Genomic DNA, 25768 nt, shown 5'->3' with positions numbered 1-25768 from the left:
AAATTAAAACCCAATTGAAATTTTCTGAGTGCTTCAATAAAAGTGAGCAACACTCGTGACTGTTTTGTTGTTTTGTATTATTTTATATATGTTGGATTATTTCTTCTTAACCTTTTAAACGCGTTAACTTTGTTCCTAAGAGATGCTCGTGCGCGGCTGTATTTTGCCGTTTTTTAAATTATTACTTTTATCATGTATTTAGTTATGAAACGATTTATTTTCTTAAACAAAAACATTCAATGGGATTCATTGTGCCTTTTTGGTACTCTATAATATATGTGTCACATTATTCTTGAAATATATCGTAATATAAACAAATTAGATCGTAACATAAATAAATCAAAGCACGCATCGTGTGTCACTCTTACCCACTGGCGATGCGTAGCGTCGAGAGTGAGACAGATATAGGGCATGATTATGGCGCGGACTAATTACCGACCGACCGCAAGAAAAATCAGGGATCTGTTGTTTTATTTATCCTTGTGATGTTACAAATTATTAGTCAGATATTTCAACAGATGTCATAAGGCCGAGGATTGACGTATTATTTTATCCAAAGTTCCACACCATGAAAAAATCCCTCCAAGTTGAACTGAGGTTCGAAACTTGGAGCAAAGTGAAAACACAAACGCTTATGTCAGCCGCGTATGGGGCATGTCTTGTAAAAACACATACGGTTATGCGAGCCGCGTGGATCCGGTTAATGCTTTGAAATCTTTTAATCTCAGGTACAAAGGTAACTCGTAATTTCTCTCACCGATATTGATTTTCAGTATAGATAGAACAATTTATTGATTTGGCATCAACTTTGTGGACTAACACGATGATTTAAATATAAAAACAAGTTATACAAGTGCAAGACCACTTATTGAGTTTATTAATGCAAACACCACTAGTTTCGAGAACTACAGATGTACTCAGCAATAGGTGAAAATACAAATTGAGTTATAAAAAACCAGTCTGTATTTTCACCTGCTGATGAGCACATCTGTAGTTCTCAAAACTAGTCATTTTTACATTCATAACCATGAAATTGGTCTTATACAAGTGTTTTATTTTTGCATTTAAAACTTAAGACATTACTACATTTTTTTCGATATACTGAAAATAATTTGGGCAAATTATCCTAGGGGATAAAAATTGATTCAAATACCATTTCAGATGTACCATACATATGCTAAAGTTAAAAATTAGGCAATCAATGTTTATTTTGATGGCATTTTACAAAGGCATGAATCATTCATTTGTATGAAGTTTCTCTAAGAAAAAAGTTATTTTTCACTGCCTTCAAATCATTCTTCTTCTTCTTCTTTGTCTTTAGGGTATTATGTCATTGTGTGTCGACGATTTTAGCAAATGTTTCATAAATGATGATTAGTTTGATAAATCGTAATATTCTTTAACACATCACCGTGATAACTCCTGCAATGGCAGCTAAAACGTTGGCTTAAAGTATCGAAATACTAGAGCATGGTACACTAAAAACAAATAAGAATAAAAATGGCCATGAAAATCTGAAAAATGATTTCTAATGGTTGTGCATTGATCGACGTTCCCATAACATTGTTTATGTATATTGTTTGTTTGATATTCTTGTATGTAGATACCACGTACGAGTGAATTACACATTTTACAATATCTTGAACATAAGCCGTAGTGTGAGCGGGAAAACGAAACGAAAACGGCCGAAAAATACTTGGCACGATCAGATCAATCAGAACCTAAAATCTGGTGGTGTCAAAAGTCTGCGTAATCGGAGGGCATGTATGACTAGATGTATGGATGTGAAGGAGGCGAGGAGTGTATGTCAGGACAAAAGAGTGTGGCATTCCATCCTTTCTGCCTATCCCTGCGGAGAAACGGCGTGTTGGTAGTAGTAGTAGTAGTTGAACATAAGCGTAGAAAATAATTATGCTAAGCAAAAGATATGTACATAAAGAGAACGCGGAGGGAATGGTTTCATAGCACATACTCCAGACAAGAAGTTCAATCCCCATCTGTGGTGAATATAGCATTTGAACGACTTAGAGCCCCAGGGTGACGGTGATTGCAGTGGGCGAGACTTGCGGGTTAGCAGGATTGCACGCCTGGCGCACGCTCATCTCCCAGGTGTCGAGCAGTTGCGTGAGCGAGTGGCGGCGCGGCAGGGCGGCGAGGCGCGAGTTCAGCGCGGAGGCCACGCGACGCAGGAAAGGCGTGGCCTGGTAGGCCTGCGTGGGCGGCATGCACGAGGGCGCGCTGCGCGGGTAGGCGCGCGGGACGCTCACGCACACGGGCGGCACGCACGGCAGCCGCGCGTCTTCCAGCTGTGCCACCAGACGGATGTTGCCGCCGCCCGCTCCCACCTGCAGGCCCTCCAGGGCAACCTGACACATTTATCAGGTCAAATAAGGGAGAAGTAGTAATCCATTTATGAGTGACGAGACTTTTTTATGAATATTTGGTCTGTTGGCAAATTTGGTTCGATGCCAACTAGTATAAAATGCCTTAGTTTACATATTATGATCCCTATTCAGCTAAAAGTCATAATAAACTCTTTGGCAGGCTTTCTCAGGTTCCATGTGTTATAGTGTCGGGTTGTGGTTCCGTGGTTAGTGTCGCGGACTCTTGAGTCAGAGTTTTTCGGTTCGAACCCACTCTACCACAATTTGATACATATTTCTAATAATGAGCCGCTTAGGCTCACAGAAATAGTATGAAATTGAAGTATTTTTGTAAATAATTAAAACACAAATATTTCTCTATTTAAAGAAAATAACTTGCTGTTTACATATTTACCTTAAAACGGGTATCAAGGCGAGCTATCTCTCCTTGTAGAACATCAGGTATATCAGGAAGGGGTTCCTCCACTTTGTGTTTCTTCAACGCTGGAGGCATGTGTCTAAACATTGAATATACAATAAGACATCGAAACTTTTCAGTTCAGTACAATGTGTAAACAAATATACAGAAAACTAAGACAAACCTTATTTCTGGTCCACAAAGTGCCTCAACGCACGGCCCGAAGGTCCTCTTCAGAGTGTGATTAGCAACGGGAGATTGAAGGCTATTATTGACCACTTCTAGCAGAGGCTGGAATATTTGGTTCTCCTGCAAAATTAATCAAATAAGTTATTCAAACTTTTAAAGGATATGGAATCTTCCGGAACAATTGGAATATGCAAACTAAACTGTGGAAGTTTAGTTTAGTAGGCAAACGGCCAGGAATGTCACAAAGGAGACTAGAAAAGTGCAGGAATGTGTAGGAGTGTGGTTACGCCGACAAATTGTCACTAGCCTAGAACCACATCCGAACTAGGCATGACATTTTCTATTGAGAAGAGAAAATAGAATAACCATGCTTCCATAGAAAATTTGTGATTTAGCATCCTAATAATATAGCTAGAGATGATGGAATGACTCTGAAATCACCGTAATGCTTGACAATGATAACAAATCAAATAGAAAGTTAAAAGATTAAATATTATATATTTTGACTCCAGAAAAAATTATGTTTGGATAAAAATGTAAATACAATTTTTTTGAATATATACATTTTTTGTTTGTTATAAAAATTAATAAAAGCAGTGAATGTGTTTCTGGTAAAAAAAAATTCAAATTATAGATCAAAGGATTTAACTCAATAGGGAATTAATGTTTTTTTTATAATTTATAATCATAGTTAAAATTATTTTTATATCATAATTGAATGGACCGGAATTTCCCAACATTTTTCAAATAAAACTAATTATGAAGGTTTTACGGCAAATGTATCATTTATTGGCTACGTGATTACCTTGGAGCCCTGAAGATGCAGGGGATTACTCTGGGAATGGAGGGACATCCCCTCACTCCTCTTGAAGTCCAACTTCTCCAGAACCACTTCGCACTTGAGGAGGGTCTCAAGGGGCATCCTTTTCGACGGGTGAGATAAAATGTCCAGGAAATTTTTCATTTTTGTTAACTTTTCTACATCTGGAATGGAAAATAAAAGTATAATACAAAACAGTATTAATATTAATAAGAAATCCTATCGATCGAGTACTGAGGGTGCAGCGGACAGCAACATAAGCGGGATCAGACCCCCAGGAAGACCGCCTAAACGATGGAAGGATAGCTGGTCTTCCACCTCCCATGCACTTGGTCACTTTCTCCTTTATGAGTACGATATCTTAGGAGTATATGTGGTAATTTGCCAACTCACTCTCCCCGTCGTTGATCATCCGGGAGATCATCCTGCGCAGGGGCTCGATGTACTTGGAGAGCTGGCGCACCTTCTCGCGGTAGGCGTGCTCCTCGCCCGGGTTGCCGGGAGAGGCCGCGGCGCCCCCGGCGCTGCCCACCCCCGACCCCAGCGGGGTGTTGAGCGAGGACGACGGGCTGGGAGCCATGCCGATAGACCTGCACATTGCAATATCATTCTTCAATCGTTTATTATTTGGTTGCGCTCTAACACCGGATTAAACACCTCATGTTTCTTCCAAATGGGTTTATTCAAAGGTTTATTTTATATTTCACTCAATTTCAATATATGTATTGATAGCACAACTTGGCCTACGCAACGATTGGACATTATCTTATCTTTAAGAATATTGAAAACATTAGGTATTTTTGCATGTGCCATAAAAAATTGTGTATTTTCTGATGATATATTTTGATAATATAATATTAATGTATAGAAATATGTAAGGCATAAATAATAAATAAACAAAGAGACGCAGTTTATCAACTTTACTTGTTTATAATATTGTCCCCACCACATACAACTCCTTTGAAACCGTATATAAAGGGTGGAGGGCAAATTTTTGTGTGCTCAGATAAGATTTAAATTCAAACGTATACATATATGTCGCACTCACTCTTTGTCCTTTGAGTTACAGTACTGAGTATTACTTGATCGGTTTGGTGACAAGTTTTCTTTGTGTTTATACTCAGTACTGTTAGGAAGCGAAACATCGTGCTTCACTCAATTTATTGGCGTCGCTTTGCTCTTCTCGCCTTGATAATTTTGTGATTTTCAGAAAATAAATAATTTCATTTGCGCGTTTCCGTGTTCCTTATCACAAGTGTTCTAGTACCATTAGACGAAACACTTCAAGACCAAATATATATAATATGTATATAGGAATGTAAGGCTGAACCAGCGGTAATTGAAAAGATTAAGAAGTTTTCTGAAAATTCTAGTGATTCAATTACAATTTTTCGAAATTGGATCATATATATATAGACTTCCAAGAATTTGAGCCTATCATGGGTAGAAGAATTGGTGAATGTTACACGTGTGTAAAGTGATCACATAAACCAGCCTATGACGGTCATCAGACCCATAAATGCCCAGACTTCCATATTCTTCTTCATCTATGTTGAGATGTCAAGTAATAGAGTTCTTTAGAAGTTTTGTACAGACATTTCTTGCATTTTAACTGCATTTTATAGAATAAAATAACAACTATATACACTTCTCGCTTTGCGTCGTTACTGAATTTAAACTCATTTTCGCTGTGCGTCGTTGTTTTTTCGAATTGCGTTGTCTTTTTAAAATTATTATTCAGAGAATAAGTTTTTAAATTTAAAGGTAATTTCCCGTTTTGCAAATTTTAAATTTCGGAGAATCTTTTGGGAAGTATCTATGACGCAAAGTGAGGTCTTAGTTTAGTTTTTTAAACATTAAAATTAGATTTGACCAGCGACCGGATTTCGTCGTAACCGACATCATCAGACTGGGTCGTCGTGACCAGTCTTTTGATCTCTATTGAGATGTCTAATATATATTATAACAATATTTAAAATTCGAAAGCTTCCACAGAGGAAATACTCAACAATCCCTAGGCAGGCATTTGAAAATTAGTCAAACACGTTTCAGCTCACTCTGCTACAAATGAATGGTTTGATTTGAAACCTTTGATGCTGCTGCATGTGCTGCTGGGAGTGCTGCGAGGGGTGGTGGGGGGAGGGGGAGGGCGCCAGGGCGGGGCTGGCCACGCCCCCCGTGCCCCCCACTCCCATCCCCCCGCTGCCAACTGACATGGGAGACGCCATCGGCCCACCCATTACACCTGAAAAACCAAATTATTTTTTATTTAAGTTTTTACAGCAGCTCCTATATATTTTCTATTCTCCCATGAGATATGATTTTCAAAAGGTTTAAGGCTTAGATCTCAACCTTGTCTCAAGCGTTCAAATAAAAATGTGTTCAGCCATGCACATTTAAAAAAAAAAAATTACTATTTTTTAAAACCTTTCAATTACTCTCTTCTTTACAAAACCATATGTGTAATTACATATTTAGAAAAAAAAAACTAATTTTTTCAATGCAAAAATGATGAAAAGAATCATTTATGAAAAATGTTACCTGGATTTAGAGAAAATAAAGTTGCGAGTTAACAAATACTTGGCCTTAATAAAAGTTATTTATTTCTTCAAAAGCTATAGTTGATAATTACCCATTGATGCCGGACTCGGCCCCCCCATGGGAGCAGGACTCGGTTGGGCCGATGGAGAAGGAGACTGCCTCAAGAAATGCGACGGGGCTCCGGCCCTGGGACCTTGCACTATCCCCGGGCCTCCCTGGCCCATACCGGGACCCCCCTGCTGCAGCCCGGGCCCGCCTTGACCCATCCCGGGGCCGCCCTGACCCATCCCGGGGCCGCCTTGACCCATTCCAGGGCCGCCCTGGCCCATACCGGGGCCGCCTTGACCCATTCCGGGACCACCCTGACCCATTCCGGGTCCACCCTGTCCCATCACGGGAACGCCCTGACCCATCCCGGGACCGCCTTGGCCCATTCCGGGCCCGCCTTGAACCATCCCGGGACCGCCTTGACCCATCCCGGGTCCTCCTTGGCCCATCCCGGGGCCACCTTGTCCCATCCCGGGCATGCCACCGGGACCATCTTTTCTCTGCATGTGTTGCTGCATCATAGTCATTTGGCTGCTAGTCATATTTCCTGCAGATAGAAATTGAGTAATTTTTAACAATAACATATAATCTTAAGACTTAAAATGTATCCATTTATTAATCAGAGCGTAGTTCAATGCACTTTCTATTTTTTTTTTAAAGGAAACATAAACCTTTTCTACAATTATTCAAATAAGGCCACTCTTACTTTCCGAAGTTATTCCTCCTATTGAAGAATCTTTGTTTGTTTAGTTAGTGAAAGGAGGACTCGTTAGCATTGAGATAAAACACAAAAATGCTCTTACCGCAGCATGCCCGGAAGCCAATTTATAAAGCTATTCCAAAGAAATATATCTCATTTGATGTAAAATAACATATTTAAGTATGTACTTATTGCCAACTAGAATAAGCGGTTCTTACCCATTTGAGCGACCATGTTGGGGTTCATTTGATTTTGCATTTGTGGGTTCATCCCACCGGGCCCCATTTGATTTGGGTTCTGCATCCCTGCCATGGGATTGTTCATCTGACCTCCCATCTGACCCCCCATCTGGCCCCCCATCTGTCCCCCCATCTGGGCAGCCCCCATCCCCATACCGGGACCCATCTTGTTTTGCAACTGCTGCATGTTAAGTTGGGGCCTCTGATTGAGGGTCTGGAGGAGGTTTGTCGCCGTTATGGGGGAGTTCTGCTGTTGGCCCTGCTGGCCCATGGGGCCCTGCTGACCCATGGGGACCTGCTGACCCATGGGGCCCTGCTGACCCATGGGTCCTTGCTGACCCATGGGGCCTTGCTGGCCCATGGGACCTTGTTGCCCCATGGGTCCCTGTTGACCCATTTGATTCTGCATTCCCACCATTTGGTTCCCAGGTTGGTTAACCTGAAATGTACAAATTAAATCATAAAAATACACTAATACAGTTACATTAAAAACGAGCATTTAAAAAAAACTAGTGGAATTAAAAAGGGTTTAATTAAAATAAAGGCAAACATAAAAAAATTGCTTTGAACTTATTGTATTAAATCCGGTAACTGGCATTGTTTTACTATCCATCGGGATACCGGATAGTAAGGTAATATCCGGCCAGATACAGGATAGTTAAAAAATATAAAATTTTTATTAAATTAATGCTACTCTCCATATTAGATAAGTATGATACTTAATCAATAATAGAATACATGTTAAATGAATGAAAATCTGATAAATTTAGTTATTTCAAACAAATAGGTGAGTAAAACTGTTTATTAATATTCAAAGCTAACTCAAGGTAAATTATGACTAACAAACACAATGTTTTCCGCGTTTGTGAGCAAAAGAGGATTGCGCTTGTTTTCAGAGACAAGGCTGGCTTCAGAAAACAATGTCTCACTATAAACGATGATGCTTGGAGGTGAAAAGTAAATTCTTGCAAACACTGTCAAGTTTGGATATTGTTTTGGATTGATTGAGTGCCAAAAGTAAGGATCGGAATTACGATCGAGATATACAATTTTCAAACAATGTTCAATTTCATTGGAAATCTCGCTTTTCTTTACAGTGTTGCCATATGCCAAACCAAAAAATCTGAATCAAATAGTCTAGAAATCTGTATAGAATCAATAACCCAAAATATAAAATTTATTTTTATACACATTTTTATTCACTTCATTTTTAGTTTGTAGCATGGATCATTGTAGTTGTTTTGATAGTAATAATCCTTCCAACGTTTCAGTATTTATTATCAAATGTTAATCATGCTCGAATCTATACATATTTTCATTCTTCTGTTTTATCATATACTATGTCCAACTCCAAAAATCTGTATGAAACTAAAAGAACTACCTAAGAGTGCCTACTACCGGCAGCCTAAAATCTGTATCAATACAGATAAATCTGTATATATGGCAACACTGTTTCTCTTTATCCTGAAGCTGCCGCCATTTTCATTTCCCATTTCGTCGAAACAATCCCAAAAGCTGTCATGAGCTTCATGAGTTACAGTCGATCCAGCCTCATCAACTCAACGGCTCTTGACGGGCGGTGAAGGTGGCTAATCACACCCGCTGCTAAAAGAATCATCACAGCTGTTCTACCGGATACCGGATGACTGGATTGTGAGCCAAATCACTATCCGTTTCATCGCTAGTTTCAATATTTAATATACACAAAATAAATCAGATACAATGATCTACATATGTGTCCCGCAAACTTTTTCTATTCAAGGTACACCTACCAAATTAAGAGGTGCATATTTACCATATTATGGTAACATATTTAACATATTATGTTTAGTGCGAAATGTGAGCCTACTTAACTGAAAACAGGCGATCAAAAAATTTGGAGCAATTGTGTTATTTTCACAAAACTAGACTTTTTCCGCGGCACACCAACTAATCACCACGGTATACCAGTGTGCCGTGGTACACACTTTGCGCAACAATGATCTGCATGACTTTATCGATGTTCAGGATATACTATAGAAATGGATCAATTTATAGGAAATAAATATTTGAGTCCTTTGTCTGCTTCCATGGTGTAATGGTCAGCACGCTCGGCTACCTTTCTGGAGGTCCCGGCTTCGATTCCCAGAGGAGGGGTCGAAAATGAATATTTGTGTTTTTTCACTTTATACAAACAATATTTATTTATTTAACATTACTCAGGGATTCCCAGGGGGGAGGGAGTCAAATAAATATAAGTGATTTTTTCACTGTAATATTTATACAATATTACCCTGGGCTGGTACCTAAAGCGGAGGGCTGATCATCTTTCCTTCATATGTTACCAATCAAGATAACACCTTTCCTTCATATGTTACCGATCAAGATAACACTGCGTTTATATGATGCAGTGCCCTACGCATTGGGTGCGGATAAGGGTTTGAAGAAGAAGAAACATTTAAGTCTTTGGGCACATGGGAGGCTTTTACGACCTATCGTCACCGAATCATGAATTTCTCCCACCTGCATTTGACCTTGTGGGCCCATCATCTGATTGTTCTTGCTCCCCTGGCTTGCGAGGTTCTGCAGAGCGTTGATGGGGTCCGGGGCCATGCCCTGTCCGGGCGCTGCGCCCCCCGGACCACCTTGGGGACCTCCGGCCGCCTGGTTCTGTCCCCCCGCCGCAGAATTGGGCTGGCTGTTTGCAGTAACTCCTGGTAAACCTTGAACCACACCTGGACCCCCACCCATACCACTTTTTTCTGTAAGAATAGTATTACAGTCTTTATTTGTTCTATTTATGTATTTAATCTTCATGTACAGAAAAAATATGTACATTGGCGGGTTTTACTGTACTTAACTGTACTGATAAAATAATTGTAATTTCTTCTTCTTCTTCTTATTATAGGCGTTGCGGCCTGTTTTTAAGAGGGAGAAGCCTCCTGCAACGTCGATTCCCAGCTATCAGCCCATCTCTTTGGTGGTCTGCCCGGGAGTCGTCTACCATGGGGTTGGCCGTACAGTGCGATGTGGGGGAGTCTGGATGGTTCCATTCTCCTCACATACCATTGCCTTCTTCGTTGCCTTCCCCACCTAACGACATTTTCGATCTCGCATATTTCCCTGATCTTGGCATTTCTGATTCTATCTCGAAGACTCTTGCCTGTTATGCTTCTCAGAGTCTTCATTTCTGACACTCTAAGCGCGTTTTTTGTGGCAGCGGTGTCTGCTCTACTTTGGATTCCATACATCATGATGGGTCGGACACAAGTTTTGTATATCTTGATCTTGATCTTGGAAGTTTTGTATATCTTGATTTACATTGAATTAATTGTAATTTAATTCAATGTAATTTAGACTGTAGCTCTTAATATATTTTCAATACATAAGCATTGTAATATACAGCCTTAGCCAAATGTATTAGGCACCCCTTACAGAATTGGTTTGTGTCTTTAAATACTGCGACTCTTGGAATTCTTGCAATCTTTTCGGATTGTATTATATTTTGATGGATTTTACCTACTACTTATTACCTGCTATCCCGACCTACGACAGTTAGGGGCGTGGTTTATTCGAAAACTCTCATTTCATAATTTCAAGGGTCAGTTTTATATGTGAAACATTGTTCTCCAGTTATTTTAATCAGTGAAAAAATGGAATTTTTTTTGTACTTTTTATTTAAGCCTTCATTATTTTATATTAAAATGCCAAAAAAAAGTGATTTGAGTGAAACTGAACGGACTCAAATAATTTTATTGAATTCGGAAGGGTTGAGCCGGGTAAAAATTAAGTCACTTTTGCTTGGCAAGAAAATAAACATCAATGCAGTTAGTCATTTTTAACAAGTCAATATATTATACTTTCAAGTTTAAAATCCCTTGGAATTTTTTGCAGGGCAATATTAAGCTAGTAAGATATCAAATAGTCAATGATCACGCTTTTGTAAAAACATGCACTTGGTCACTTTCTCCTGTATGACTACGATATGTATTATTTTCCGCAATTAATATCCGCACTTTTAAAAACCAGCATAAAATGGGACAATGATTCGTAATATAATAATATATTTTATTTATTATTAGATTAAAACCAATATTTTTAGCTTTTCCACTTTTTTATTTGACCAGCGACCGGGTTTCGTCGTTACCGACATCACCAGTCTGATGATGTCGGTAACGACGAAACCCGGTCGCTGGTCAAATAAAAAAGTGGAAAAGCTAAAAATATTGGTTTTAATCTAATAATAAATTAAAAATGCAATTCCATCACGAAGTGTCAGTGGATAATATAAATAATATATTTAATAGCTAAACGATATATTGATAAATCTGATATTACTTACTTATATCTCTGACGTGTAGTATCAACCTAGCTACCATACTTAAATATTCTTCTTTTGATTTGGCCTTTTGGAAGACGTGATTTTCCATTTCCATTCCATTGCGAGATGTCGGCATACCCGAGAGAAGGATGGATTCATCTCTAAAAAGCGGGAAAAAGTTAACCTTGTTTTTCAAAACATTATTCTCAAATACGGAATTAAATAAACAATTAATTTAAAGTTTAAGGCGTCTACGCACATCTTCTGTATCACATTCTGCCGGAACCCTGTCGTACGCCACGCTCCATCCTCCGCTCCGACCACTCCGATGTTGAATTTCCCGAAATCACTCATCGCTCCACCAATACCTTATTGTTTATAATCCACAGATAACTAAAACCTCTGTTTTAGGTCAAACGGACGGAGTGATAAGATTCTGGAACAAAGGTGGCCGTCTGTCGTTCAAATTTATCAAACAATTAACAGTTTAAAACTTTCTTCTTGACAATGAAATTTTTATATGAAACGACGAGACCGCAAAATAAAACGCGTTCTGTCAAACTGAAGACCAGAGATACCCACAGCTGAATTTTATCTGTGGTATAATGTCGTTCCGTGAAAAATAAAATAAGAGGTGTACGAAGTCCAATGAGTTTTATTTACAAAAAAGTGCACTAAATCAATGAAAAATCGAAACAAAATAAGACACAAAAAGTAAACGCGAGTGAAATCTTTGAGGATATTTTTCTCTGTCTAGCATCTCAATATAAGTTTGTGGAAGTGTATATATATACTAATTTTACATCCTCCATCTGCTAGACACAGCTTCAAATGCAATCAACTGACAACGTCAATCTTCAAAATGCGAATCAGTCACTATTGTTGCGGTTTCCACTTGTTCAGAGTATATGTCAAGAATACTACCATGTGTTAATGTCGTCTCGAAGAGGAAGACTTGAAAAATATGTTCTTTGAGTCCCCGTTAGACGACGGCACCTGGGTTTCCTATCCAAACTTTCCAATATTAATATTCCATTACCTACCAATATCTCAAACTTGCTTACCTCCCCCAACAAACTTGTCCATATATCAATTTGTAAATTTCTAAAAATTATTTTTGGAATTTGAAAATCTTTATATGTACATTTGTACATAAGATTGGAAACAAAGTCATTATGGATTTCACTAACAGGTATTTACTTGTATTTTATTTATTTATTTATATTAACATCTTCGCACATATAAAATCTTTTAAAATAAAATAAATTGTTCCTAAAATCTTATGTTATTACTTGGTCCTTCATGAAGTATTTAGTAGTAGCAAGATTGTATTGATTTGCCAAGTATTGTGTGTATGTAATTAGTTGAAACATAGAGAACAAAAGCGAACATTTTCGTGACATTTTGATTTTTTTCGTAAAGGTCATGCATCACAAGCTTACAAAAAGTTATGTGTGTTGATCAAGCATTTAAAAAAGGCGTGTCAGAAATGGTTCACCAAATTTCGGTCAAGTGATTTTTCATTATAAAAACGAAAAGGACTTCATTGAACTTTTAGTTGAAGTCGATGATGATCAAACAAAGGCAATAATTGATACCGATTATCACAGTAGATAGCAGAAAATCTGAACTTATCACATACATGTAGTACATATGTATCACATTAATATTTTGATAAACAAAAAATGGTGGATTTATGAGTACCTCATAAATTTCATGAGCAAGACTTGACAAAGCTTATAGCTTTTGTGAATTGCTTCTTAAACGCAATGCAAATGACCCATTTTCGAAACAAATGATTACTGGAGATGAAAAATGGGGTCATTTAGGACGGTATTGTAGAAAAAAAATCATGGGAGTGTGATAAAAAATCATAAGCAAGGGGTACTTACACAAACCACTTTCAAGACTGATATTCATCAGAAAAAGGTCATGTTGCATGCTTAGTGAGATATTGAAGATATATGTTTGTTTTGAACTGTTACTCCGTAACGAAACGATTGATTCAGAGGTTTACATTGAACAGGTGACTAATCGAAACGATGCAATCAAAGAAAAGTGACCGGAGCTGGCCAATAGACAAGGTTTCATCTTTCGCCATGACAACATCAGGTCCCGCAGATCTTTGGTCACTTGGCGAAAATTGCTGAGCCTGATTGGAATGTTTAACTTCATCCGCCACTATCACATTAGGTACCATCTATTCCAATCGTTGCCAAATTTCTTAAATGGGAAAAATTCTTAAATGGGATAATGAAGTAAAAACAAATTGTTGTGTAAAATAAATGGAAAGTGATTTTACCTGAAAAATTGCAAAATATTTTGAAAAAGAACAGATATTTTATTCAAGATTAAAGTTATTCATTGCATGGTGTTTCAATGAATTGTTTTTTTTTCTTGTAAAATCCACAATCATTTATTTCCAACCCGATAAAAAAAGTAAAACTAGATACTGGCTAGATACTTTTATAGGGTAAATAGCCTTAAAAGAAAAAAAAGAAAAATCAGCAATAATCTGATTTATCGGTTTTCTATCCGCGGTCTTGAGTTTTTTCATTTTCTGGTTTTTACATCTCGTTTAGTTTTTTTTAGTATGTATGTAGTCTTTATGTTCAGTTTTTGGCCTTTCTTTTGTAAAAGTCATTTATAAATGCATTCTTCTTATCCGCCTCTCGTATAGTTTCAATTCAATTAATGTTTAATTAGTTTTTTAAAGTATGCGAATTTGCGAATCATAAAATCGATTTTTTATGATTAGTGAATTTGATTCTCTTGACGACCAGGTACATTTGTATGAATACACTAGTAAATATTCGTATTCCAAAACATGGTAATATAGCGATTATAATGCGAATTTGATATAACATTTGTAATACTTATTACTGAATTTTTATTTCAGCCATTGTGAGACTATCATATGTAGGGATGACCGTCAAAACAAACCATCGATAAACCGGGTAGTTGGAAGGGGACCGGTGTCATATACTGTCAGTCTTAGTAATAATATGTGAGTCAAACAACACAGTTGCAGACAAAAAGCACAAAAATATACACATTTGTGAGCGAACAGTGTCGCATCTATATGTATTATACATCATTGATTTCAGAATGTCTTCTACCATAGTCAGAGTAAAAAGACGGTTGGAGGAGAGCCCCCTGGAAGCATTAGTCCTGCATTGCAAGCGTCCTAGAACAGAAAATGACCAACAATTATCTCCATCAGTGTTTGTTTTCTCAGGGACTGTCAACGATGCGGTAATTTCACATTTTAATGAACAATATATGTTTTTGATTATGGTTTACATGGTTTTTCTAGTCAAACATTATTTTCATTGTACACATTGTTAACGTGTAGGCCGTCACACGTCTTGAGATTTATCTATTGGGTATTTAGAAAAAAGTGATCAGAAGTCCCGGCTCACATTTTAGTGTCGTGAAAAAGTGACTTGCTTTTTCTCTGTTACTCGTTATATGAAATTTCGCTTGTTAAGGTAGCAACTTTTTCACTTTTTTTTTGCTTGTTTTGCGAATTACTTATTATGAGAGGTTCTCGTTATGACAGGTTTCGCTGTAATATGAAAATATATAACAGTGCAGTGGCAGTGCACAACATAACATAATATATAACAGTGCAGTGGCAGTGCACAACGGAGTCCTGGTTCCAACTCTAATGTATGGAAGTGAAACATGGAGTTGGCAAAAGAAGGATGAAAGTAGACTGAATGCAGTCGAAATGCGATCTCTCAGATGAATGTGTAACAAAACGATGTATGATAGATGTGCGAATAGTGAAATAAGGAAGGAATGCAAAGCTGAGATAAGCATTATCGATAAAATTAAGAAAGGTGTGTTGAGATGGTTTGGACATGTAGAACGAATGAGTGAGGAAAGAACGGTAAAACAAATTTATGAGGCGAATGTTAGCGGGAAAAGAAGCAGAGGAAGACCGAGAAAAACATGGCACGATCAGGTATGCCAAATACTTGAAAGTGGTCAGGTTAGGAGTCGTAACAATCGGCGGGTATGTATGAGGAGATGCATGAACGTGGAAGAGGCGAAGAATGTTTGCAAGGACAGAGTGGTGTGGCGCTCTATTGTCTCTGCCTACCCCTGCGGGGAAGCGGCGTGATGGTTAGTTAGTTAGTTAGTTAGTTATAACAGTGCTGTGTGTAATGTTGTTTTTTTTCAGAATTAATTTAGGTTTTTTATAATATGTTAAATGTTCCTTAATTAGAAATATTGCTTTTCATATTTCTTGTTATTTAATTCACATTCCTATATATCGACCACTCACATCGCTCACTCCTTTCAAGAACGTCATAAATCGAAAATCGTCAATTTTCAGTTGTGCATGTTTTCGGAATGCCCAGAAAATGTACTATATCCCAGCAAAAGAGGCATATTTTTAACTTAATATTTACCCGCTACAGGTCAGAAAGTGTTGTTTTTGCATTTTGATGAAATGGTATTGTTTAATTATTTTTTTAAATGTACCTAGCATTTTTCAAATGGAAAAAAAAACCTTCAGGTTTTACCTAAAAAAATCTGTTGCACGGTAAAAAGTTCAATAAGTGGCTAGTAACTTATTTTTAATACATTGTGTTATCAAGTTTTTATAAAAATCATTAATTATCATTATTAAAAATTATAAAAATCAAGTTTTTTTATTTATGACGTTCTTGAAAGGAGTGAGCGACATGTCTACTATCATAACAGCTACAAATTGACCATTTTGAGTTTTTTCTTATTTATGTATTTCATTGTTTGTTAAGTTCAAAATAATGAAAAAATGTACTTCACGATTTACTTTTAAATTAAATCAATTAAGTTAATATTTTTTTTGGGTGCAAAACTCTGGCAACTCGGTACAAATGTACCTGACAAAATATGTTATTGAAATTATCCTGTAAAAATTGATTTTGTGGCTTACGATGCATGTTTAGGGGGCTAGATATGACATTATTATTATCACATTATTATAACGGGTGTTTTTTACACCTGCGGATCGCCGGCGATGAGATTTTATATTTGTGTACATATAGTTAAGACCTTAACAAAGGAATTGGTATACAGTGAAACCTCTATCTTTCGTTTTTAAAGGGACCTATTGAAACAAACTATGAATGCGGGATTAAGAGGATAAAACGCAAGAAGATACGATCGAGTAAAGATACCGTCTTCCCAATCTGCATAACCATTGGTAGATTCATATTATAAGAAAAAAACTAGTTTTAGATGTAAAAAATGTGTGTATTTATTTTAAAAAATACAAAGCTAAACAGAACCAAAAAATATTAAAGTTTATTACTTTGTCCACCTCCGTAGTGTAATGGTCAGCACTCTCGGCTACTGTTCTGGAGGTCCCGGGTTCGATTCCCAAGGGGGGTAAAATAAATATAAGTGATTTTTTCACTGTTACATATATTCAATATGTATTACCCTGGACTGGTACCTGAAGCGGAGGGCTGATCACCTTTCCTTCATGTGTAAAAGATCAAGATAACGCTGAGTTTATATAACGCAGTGCCCTATGCACCATTGGGGTGCAGATAAGGGTTTTATTTTATAACTTTGTAAATAATCTTTCATCGACATTTGTTTTTTACTGTTTTATTTCCGCAAGTCAACAGTATATTTTCGGCTTTGATCTATTTTTGTATGAAATGAATTTGGACTAGAAGAAATAAACAAAACATCCAGGAAAACGATTATTCGAGGAACGATAGATAGAGGTTTCACTGTATAATATTCATATAAAAACATAATTTCTTCTTTTCTGACTGAAATGAGGCCGGGGCAGAAAGTAAAAATACCCTGACGTCGCCCACCTTATCAAGCTGATATACCTTGGGAATATTAGAAGGAGGGGTAGGGAGATGAAAGAAAATTCTGCACAAAAAAATATACTTAAATTAATTTAATTAAAAATATCAAAATTATACGAAGGCGACTTCAACTTAAACCAATCTTAAATTGCTATCTTAAATTAGCTTAAAATTAATTAACCCTATCTTAAATTAAACTTATTCTAACCTTTGGTGGAAAAGATGCGCCATGATGCTGGGGTGGTCGTGATCCTTTGTGAAAAGCTGCGCCGTTGGATGCTGGGATGAGGTTCTTCTTATGACGGGCCGCCGTGCGATGATTCTTGCTTCTTATCTTCTTCTTCTCCTAGTAGAGCTTCAGCTCTTAATTTGAAGGCTTATGACCCGGCGTGGGTCTGCTTTTCTCGCAGCGTTTTCTGCGTGGGATACTCCGGATGAGTAACTCCCCTTTTTTTTTCTATGTTCTTCCTCCCTGTGTAGAGCTCCCGCTCTTCTCCTCACTTAAGTCTTAAAACCTGGTGTAGGTATGCTCCTTCTAACTGATTTCTCCCGACTGCTCGATCCCCCTGATCTCTCCCGACTGCTGCTTACAACTCCTCGATCCCACTGATTTCCCGAATGCTCCTTCCAACTCTTCTTCTTCTCTGTGTCTTCTGACTGACCAGCCGTCCGACTGGTCGATCTCCTCTTACGACTTACTCCCTCCAACTGATCCTTCCAATTGTTGGCTTCCAAGTCTGACTTCCAAGTTCTGGCTTCTAAGTCCCCGACTTCCAAGTGATTATTCCGACCAGTCCGACTGGTCGGTCTATCCTTTTACGACTGATTCCTCCCAACTGATCCTTCCAACTGTTGGCTTCCAAGAGAGCGATCCCACTGATTTCTTCCCGTTATATTCGGTTTCTCTCCTTGAAGATCACGCCCTCGAAACCATTTTTCATTGGCTGACGGTGCGCTTGTATCCACCCCCAAAATTTTCAACGTCTAGACATTTCAATTAGCAATAATTTTATTTGCGCTATATAATAATAAAGAACCATCGGCAAATATCTTTAATCCCTTTTTTACAAAGGCCAGCGGGTTGGCGACAGTTTTTTTATGATTCAAACCTTTTAACACATTTTAATTTTACGACAGGTAAATTATAAAAGGTCGGAGCCATAAAAAATATTTGCGCGCACAGAATTTTTTTTTTACCTAAGACTAATTAAATTAAACGATTGATAATTGATTATTTTTGCCAGGCTAGAGGAGAAACGTGGTTTCACCACGTCAACCCTTCACGTCCTTATGCATCAATCGACCGAACGGGTAGAAATACCTTTTCTGTCTTAAGTGCATTCATTTAGTTGCGCAAATATTTAACATGAAAAATTAATGCTTCTAATATTTTTATTATTTTTTTCCATTTAGGATAACACAAATCAAATAAAAAAGTCATGGTTTGATCGCGACGATAAGGCAAATCTTTTGGACAACTCAAAAAAAATACCCGACATAGTAAATAAATTAAAAGATGAACACAAAACTGCCGTTCACAATAATAGAATAAAGATAATAAATTACAGTAGAGGTTTGACTCTGCATTCCGAGGATGAGATAAGTAATGCCGAGGAGTCTTCAAATCAATATTCAGTGCTTGATCTCCACCATTCCGAAGAAAACTCCAAGCTTTCCAATTCTGAAGAGGAATACGCTTATGATTTGTATATATCGCAGCAGAAAGACTTTGATGTTACCATGTTAGATGATATTGTTAGGTATGTATTGTTTATTCAGTTAATTCTTATAAAATATAACTTTGTTTTAAAATCAAAGTTGTATTTTAATTATAAAATAGAAAATCACAAAGTTATTGCTTCAAATATAAATCATAAATCTTTCAAAATTATCATGTGCGGAGTGTGAATTTGAAAAGGCAATGAATACAGTCAAATTATACAATATCAACAAATATTTTTGCTATAAAAAAAAATACTTCTCTTTAAACCTTTTCCACTCGAATGGCGACAATATGTCGACATGGTAAATTCCCCAGTAAATCGGTTGGCAACTATATGTCGCCATTATGTACCGTTATGCTGTTTAAATATTAAAAGGCTTTGATACGTACCAACGTAGGTACGATTCTGTCCCGCCAGTTGCTCAATGTCCTTGCTAGCATTTTTAATAAAAAGTTGTAAAGAAGGTAAAAAAGTAAGTTGTAAAAAGTCTCAAAGAGTGCAAGGGTTCAATTAACTTTAAATTGTTTCTAAAAATCAAAAATATTTTTTGTTTGTTTTGTCTTTTATTTACTTTATTTTAGAGGCTTGTCTGCAAGTAGGGTAGTAAGAATTGGGAAGGTAAATGTGAAAAATACTTCACAAAGACAAATTGAAAATAAATCTTTTTCAAATTTATATTACAATTTTTTTGTAATTGATGAATAGGATAGATCCGTATCATGGCGTCCTGGTATATGGATCATACCGGGACAATGGTCGAAAATCAGTATCAGAAGATGATATGGAGGATGATGATTCCAACGATGAGAATAATTGGAGAAACGACTATCCCGACACAGATGACAGCATTCGGGAGGATGATATGAAGGCAGCTATGATGAATTGCAATTTAGGTAATTTTAACTTACTTCCCTCAGGTTCTAACACACATCATTATTTTGATTTCATCCTAAATACAACCATTAGGTTAATGAATTTATGACTTGAAAAAAAACGCACACAAATTTTTTTTTTACAAGAGTAAAATTTTTATATGTTTGTTGACAGTACAGTATATTTTTCACTACTGTAGAACGGGGCTACTTGAACTTGGATGTGTTACTTGAGCCCAGTACAAAAAAATATTTAGATCGTGGTATCGATTGAAGTATCGTGACAATTAGTCTCACCTATCAGGGAAACAATGAATCATGTCAATACATTCATTATTGTAGACCAAATATGTACAGATTTAAATCCTTTTTTTTTACTGGGCTCAAGTAACACATCAAAATTCAAGTAGCCCCATTCTACGGTACTTCTTACAGTTGTATGTAATCATAGACAAGGAATCTAAAAATGCAAAAAGGGAATATTTGTTACTTTTGCCCTAAAGGTTTAAATTTTTCTTTGTAATTTCATGGGCAAATATACCACATTAGTAGTTTATATTGAGTTGTAAAAAAGTATTTTATCACTTTTTTTTACTCATAACGTGTTAACATTATTTTTTTAACCGCCTTAACTCTTCCAGTTTAATAATATTTGATCCCTTAATGCACGTATATATTTTAAAAACTTAATTTGTTGTTTCTGGTATAAGTACTTTTTTTAACTGTATTTGCATAAGCTCAGAATAATGAGTGGTGCTCAACGTTAGCTTGCCACCGCTCTAAAGTTGTTAATCCAGGAGATGCGTCTCCTTTCTATACTGCACGCACAATATATTATATTCACTTTATTATTTTATTCTTCTCAAGAAGACCAACTCTCCAGTGACGATGGGGAGGAACAGTTGGTGTATGGAACTGATTCTACGGTTCAGAACAAGTCAGCATATAGCAATGTAAACCCTGATGATGTGGACAGGTATGGACTTTCCTATGCCGTGTACAAAGCTAAAATATTAAACAAATCCAAGAACCTGGAAATTGACGGAGAACCGAGTCTCATCGACCGTTACGGAGAGGAAGAACTGAAGAAATATTCCGATGATGAGATAAGGAACAGCGACGATGAGTATGTTGGATCTTATAATGGAGAATCTGGTTCGGAACATGATGAATACTGATTACAAACCAGCGTATTTGTCTATACTATATTTTTATATTTTCAATATAGTAATTATAATATCGTCGGTCCATCTGTAAAATCTCATAAATTCGAAGAATTTTCCGGTTTTTGTTTAAACTGTTTTGTATTGTTTGAAGCGAAATTCAGAAGGGAATTCAGAAAAATTACATTTTTGATGTTAGTAAAAACGGATTTCTCTGAATCGCCAAATTTCAACTCGAACAGTAGACGTTGTTTGCGGGCTAAACGATTTTCGAAATATGAAAATTCATAGATTTTTCATTCCCTGAAATTGTTTTTATAACACTTTAATGTTTCACGCGAAATTGTGAATTCGGATAGAACGCTTTAAAGCAGATTCCTCCGAATCGCCGAATTTCAACCTGAACAATAGAAATTGAACAGAAACAACAGGAATAGGAAAATTCGCGGATTTATTTTTGAATAAGATTATTTTTAAAACTGTTTCGCTGTTTGAAGAGAAAGCGAGAATTCCGAAATAGACTGTAATGGAAGGTGGCTCAGATGAAGCGGAATTTTTTGAATCCCCGATTCCAACTTCAAACCGCAGTTTAAATGGTTCTAAAATTAATTTGAATAAACTAATTTTACCAGATTGACTAGCGATATTTGATCTATAGGTAATTCATACATACATACATTGTCATTTCTGTTAAAAGAATATGTATTCATTTTACACAAAACTAGCACTTAATTTTCACTACATTTTGGTCTTCACTTTATTTTAGATTTAAGTATGTTAATTAAATATTTAATTTTGCTGTTGTCAATTTATAAATGTTGTTTTTATTTGTAAGCATAAAATTTGTTACCAGTCGATTGACTTTAACTCTTATAATTTATCTTTTAAGTGTTCACGACAGCAACTTTTTCAAAACCATCTTTTTTTTACTACATCTTATAAACTAATCCCATTTTTCGGTGTATCCTAGACTGTACAGATTGTAGGAAGTCCATTCATAATAACCTTAACTTTAACATTAACCTTATTTTGCCCCGCCCCTTTAACTTACCATCTGTTGCGAATCTGAAATAGCTATTCCCACAATTGTATTTAACCTATCCGGGAGTGAGTTTCTGCAGACAAAACTATCTGGGGAGGTGTTTTATGCCCCCTAAATTTTTACAACAATTTAAAAACACCTTCCCCGATCTTCAAAATGTCCACAAGGGGCGCTGGCACTCAGGTTAGGTTAGGTTAGGTTCTTCATAATATAAATAACGATTACAAATGTTTTCAATAACTGAGGTACGTGATCTAAATCAGTGATTCTTAACCTTATTTTGCCCCGCCCCTTTTACTTACCATCTGTTGCGAATCTGAAATAGCTATTCCCACAATTGTATTTAACCTATCCGGGAGTGAGTTTCTACAGACAAAACTGTATCTGGGGAGATGTTTTATGCCCCCTAAATTTTTACAACAATTTAAAAACACCTCCCCCGATCTTCAAAATGTCCACAAAGGGGCGCTGGCACCCAGGTTAGGAATGATTGATCTAAATTGATCTATCAGTTTATATTGTTAATGTTTTTTTTTTAAAGAAATGTTAGTGGGTTTGGGTGGTTATGTATTCATACATAACTAACATTTATGTAAAAAAAAGGTAACAAAGTATAATTTTATGTTTTGGTTTTATTCAGTCATAAAATCGTAATAGTATTAGGGAATTTTATTTTACAAATAATTTCTATTAAGGGTTTGTTTTTGTGCCTTAAACTCTTCTGTAGACTGGAAAATAAAATGCATAAATATTAGGAAATATTTTGTGAGAATTATCTTCCAGTATATATCATTATTTGGGATGTCTCAAATCGCAACGGTAAATGAACATTTTCACGGTGATAATAATGAAAATAAAATTTAAGGTCGGAATAACTTCCTTACATTTATTATCGACTCAACTACAGCTGACCAGTTTAGAACTCCTGTAAAATGCATAGACCAAATATAGTGTATTGAATATAGGACTGCCTGAGGCTGCTAAACTCTGACCATAACCAAATAATAGTATTCTCCAAAATGCATTTAAATACATCTAAATCTGTATAGGACTAACCTATTCTTTGTGTTAGTCATCCTAGAAAATATATGTTATATTACTTCCACAGATTTACATATTTGTATCATATTTGCAAATCCTTTGTGCAATTCCTTTTTTGTTTTCAATATGTGTTAGCTAAGCATTGAAATTTTAATGTAAATAATAGATAATTATAGAATAGTTATCGTTTAAGATGTGATGTGGGAGAAAAGCGCTCCACTTACAGGGTTCAATACATATTTTAATTATTATAGTTCTTTAATAGGCATCGTGCCATCTATCGATGTATTTTCCTATTAGTCTTAGCGTTAGGTTTTTGAATTTCATTTTTTATAGTTTTAAGCATTCAAATAAGTTAAAGATAGGCGTATTTGTAATAATAAGTTTTTGTAATAGTGTAAATAATATCACCTGACTTAATTATTTCCTACAATTAATATTTTATTTCCGTGGCTTATTTTATTTTTACATACGAATATAACCCTGATTTTTCATTATTACCTTCGAATAAATACATTTTTATTTATCATCTTTAATTTTCTTGCCTTTTTTTATTTAAGAGATTCCCCTGGATGTTTAAAATCATTAATTATAAAATAAAAAATGAAAACATAAAAGTCCTAAAAAGTATTTATCACCAAAAAGATATCAGCTAACGCATCAAAGTGCCTGCTGACTAAATTTGATTATTTTTGTGCTTCTGGCTCTAATGGAGTTTGTGTCATTGAAAATAATAACTTTAAAAAAAAATCCAATCACATGACACCAAATATGTCCAAATTTTGTAATCTGTTTTAGTTTCAAGGGTTTTGTGTGGAACTGTTTCTAATAACTGTTCTAAATTTTAATCACACATAATCGTCTTTAGATAAACTCCCTACTTAACAGTACTATGGGAGAATTAGTTAAAAGATCAACTTTAATGTGTTATTTTACTTCATATTCTCACTTCTTTTACTAACTCCAAGTAAGAGATAGATGAGATGGAATGTAAAATTATTATGCATGTTATACGATCATTGATGAATGTATTATATTATCAATGAATATAATATTATTCTGAGAAACATGCTTAAATTTACTTTCGAATGACATATTTGGTTGAATAATCTAATTCGTCAAATATGTCCCCTCGTAAATTTAATGTCGTTTCACACCTCTGTCAAAATTAAGTCACTCATTGATTTCTTACTTTTTTTGTTTGCAATAATGCCGACAACGATTCCAGTCTCCTAAGTACACTATATTCCTGGTCGATTTAACCTTTTATTGACGCGACTAATACGTATTTCGCACGTGAACCGAGTCATTTTCATCAGAGAGGGTCAGTTATTTATCCAATATGGAAATTGAGCTCAGTTTTTTAACCCTCTCCGATATTTTTGAGTTAAAAGGTTTCCAGTACCGTGATTTTTTTTTTTTTAAACTAAATAGTGTTGCATGTTGATACGGATGGATCAAACTAAATTGAAAAATTCTAGAATGCACTTGAGGTATGGGATTGTAATATGTAGAATATTAATGGTCACGAGTTGGCACCTCATATTGTTTTCATAACTTTCTAACAAAAATATTCTAATGAAAAAAGAAATTGTCAGCTTATGACCATTGATATTTAGTTCTAAAAGATGGTTCCACAATATATTTACCACAATATTATGTGTTTTTATATTAAAAGAAAATGTAACAGTATTTTTTTTTAAAATAACAAATGTATTTTTTTTAAAAACACCTCGTATTAATATATTTATGTCTCAAAATCCACTTATAACAGATATTATATGATAAATGTGTTAGTTTTGTGTGAATATGAGTGAATCAATTATTTTTTCTACTTTAATTTTTTTTTTTCGTTGCTTATCTTTGATATCATCTCTTGTCGTGCATTTTTGGATATTCATTTCAAATTGGATTCAATAAAAAAAAATAGTTTTGAGATCTTTTATTTTGTGAGTATCGTCTGCTCCTTAGCCCTAAAGAGTAAACTGCCTGCCCAGGCACCTGACGAACTTGCCACATTGTATGTTCAAGCTCAAATCTTTTGATATTGCAATGTTTACACCACACCACCATGTAAACTTTATTTTCATTTTGTAATAATCAACTTTTTATTTATCTGAAAACTGTTAATGCACACCAAGAGATGATATAAAAATAATATATTTTTATTTAGTAACTGTGCCCTTCTCTGTGCGCAAACTTTCAGTCTTCTTTCCTTATAGCTGTCTCTTGATCTCCTTCAATAGACAAAGTTTTCTTTCACCTAGAATCTCTTTATTCGACAACAAATGTTTCCGCCTTAAACCTCTTTATTCGACACATCAAGTAAGGATTTTGTTGCAGTATCGGAATTGTTATGTTATTTTCTAAAATTGAAAATGTTCCATGAACAATAAATTTTAATAAAAACTACTTAAATGTGTCATATTCTGAACTAAACACAATAATGGAGATTCGCTATAATTCTTAATGATAATAACTTC

General features: G+C 35.8%; 2 protein-coding genes across 5 annotated transcripts; one reads left to right on the top strand and one right to left on the bottom strand.

Moving 5' to 3' along the window:
• Window positions 1-256: 256 nt before the first annotated feature.
• MED15 (mediator complex subunit 15) lies at window positions 257-13642 on the bottom strand. Of its 2 annotated transcripts, XM_088272607.1 has the most exons (12): window positions 13511-13642; window positions 11878-12054; window positions 11640-11779; window positions 9821-10059; window positions 7298-7757; window positions 6423-6926; window positions 5879-6035; window positions 4184-4380; window positions 3776-3954; window positions 2966-3090; window positions 2779-2881; window positions 1005-2366 (listed from the first exon to the last, which is right to left on the bottom strand). In XM_088272607.1, the coding sequence occupies exons 2-12, from the start codon at window positions 11970-11972 to the stop codon at window positions 2025-2027; spliced, it is 2541 nt and encodes an 846-aa protein (XP_088128733.1). In that variant the 5' UTR covers window positions 11973-12054; window positions 13511-13642; the 3' UTR covers window positions 1005-2024. The 2 variants fall into 2 exon arrangements, with proteins under 2 accessions (XP_088128732.1, XP_088128733.1); XM_088272606.1 differs by lacking the exon at window positions 13511-13642 and having other exon boundaries at window positions 257-2366; window positions 11878-12200.
• A 475-nt stretch (window positions 13643-14117) lies between these two features.
• On the top strand, window positions 14118-24876 carry fs(2)ltoPP43 (female sterile (2) ltoPP43). Of its 3 annotated transcripts, none has more exons than XM_088272596.1 (6): window positions 14118-14401; window positions 14518-14625; window positions 14726-14873; window positions 18857-19203; window positions 19873-20060; window positions 20907-24876. In XM_088272596.1, exons 3-6 carry the CDS (start codon window positions 14727-14729, stop codon window positions 21215-21217), a joined length of 993 nt encoding a protein of 330 aa, XP_088128722.1. In that variant the 5' UTR covers window positions 14118-14401; window positions 14518-14625; window position 14726; the 3' UTR covers window positions 21218-24876. The 3 variants fall into 3 exon arrangements, with proteins under 3 accessions (XP_088128722.1, XP_088128724.1, XP_088128723.1); XM_088272598.1 differs by having other exon boundaries at window positions 20910-24035; XM_088272597.1 differs by having other exon boundaries at window positions 14163-14213.
• The last annotated feature ends 892 nt before the right edge of the window (window positions 24877-25768 follow it).

This window comes from Brachycentrus maculatus, unplaced genomic scaffold, assembly GCF_059751285.1.
Source record: "Brachycentrus maculatus isolate JH-2025_06_01 unplaced genomic scaffold, ASM5975128v1 h1tg000512l, whole genome shotgun sequence".
Lineage (NCBI taxonomy): Eukaryota > Metazoa > Arthropoda > Insecta > Trichoptera > Brachycentridae > Brachycentrus > Brachycentrus maculatus.
This window is presented reverse-complemented; position numbering and strand designations above follow the sequence as displayed.

What these genes read in the sequence shown, in the direction of transcription:
- MED15 (XM_088272607.1), bottom strand. Translation starts at nt 11,972, where the DNA reads ATGAGTGATTTCGGGAAATTCAACATCGGAGTGGTCGGAGCGGAGGAT. An exon ending in GCCCACAAGGTCAAATGCAG is followed by an intron (nt 7,758 to 9,820) that starts GTGGGAGAAATT and finishes TGTACATTTCAG; the next exon opens with GTTAACCAACCTGGGAACCA. An exon ending in GCCGAGTCCGGCATCAATGG is followed by an intron (nt 6,036 to 6,422) that starts GTAATTATCAAC and finishes TTGGTTTTTCAG; the next exon opens with GTGTAATGGGTGGGCCGATG.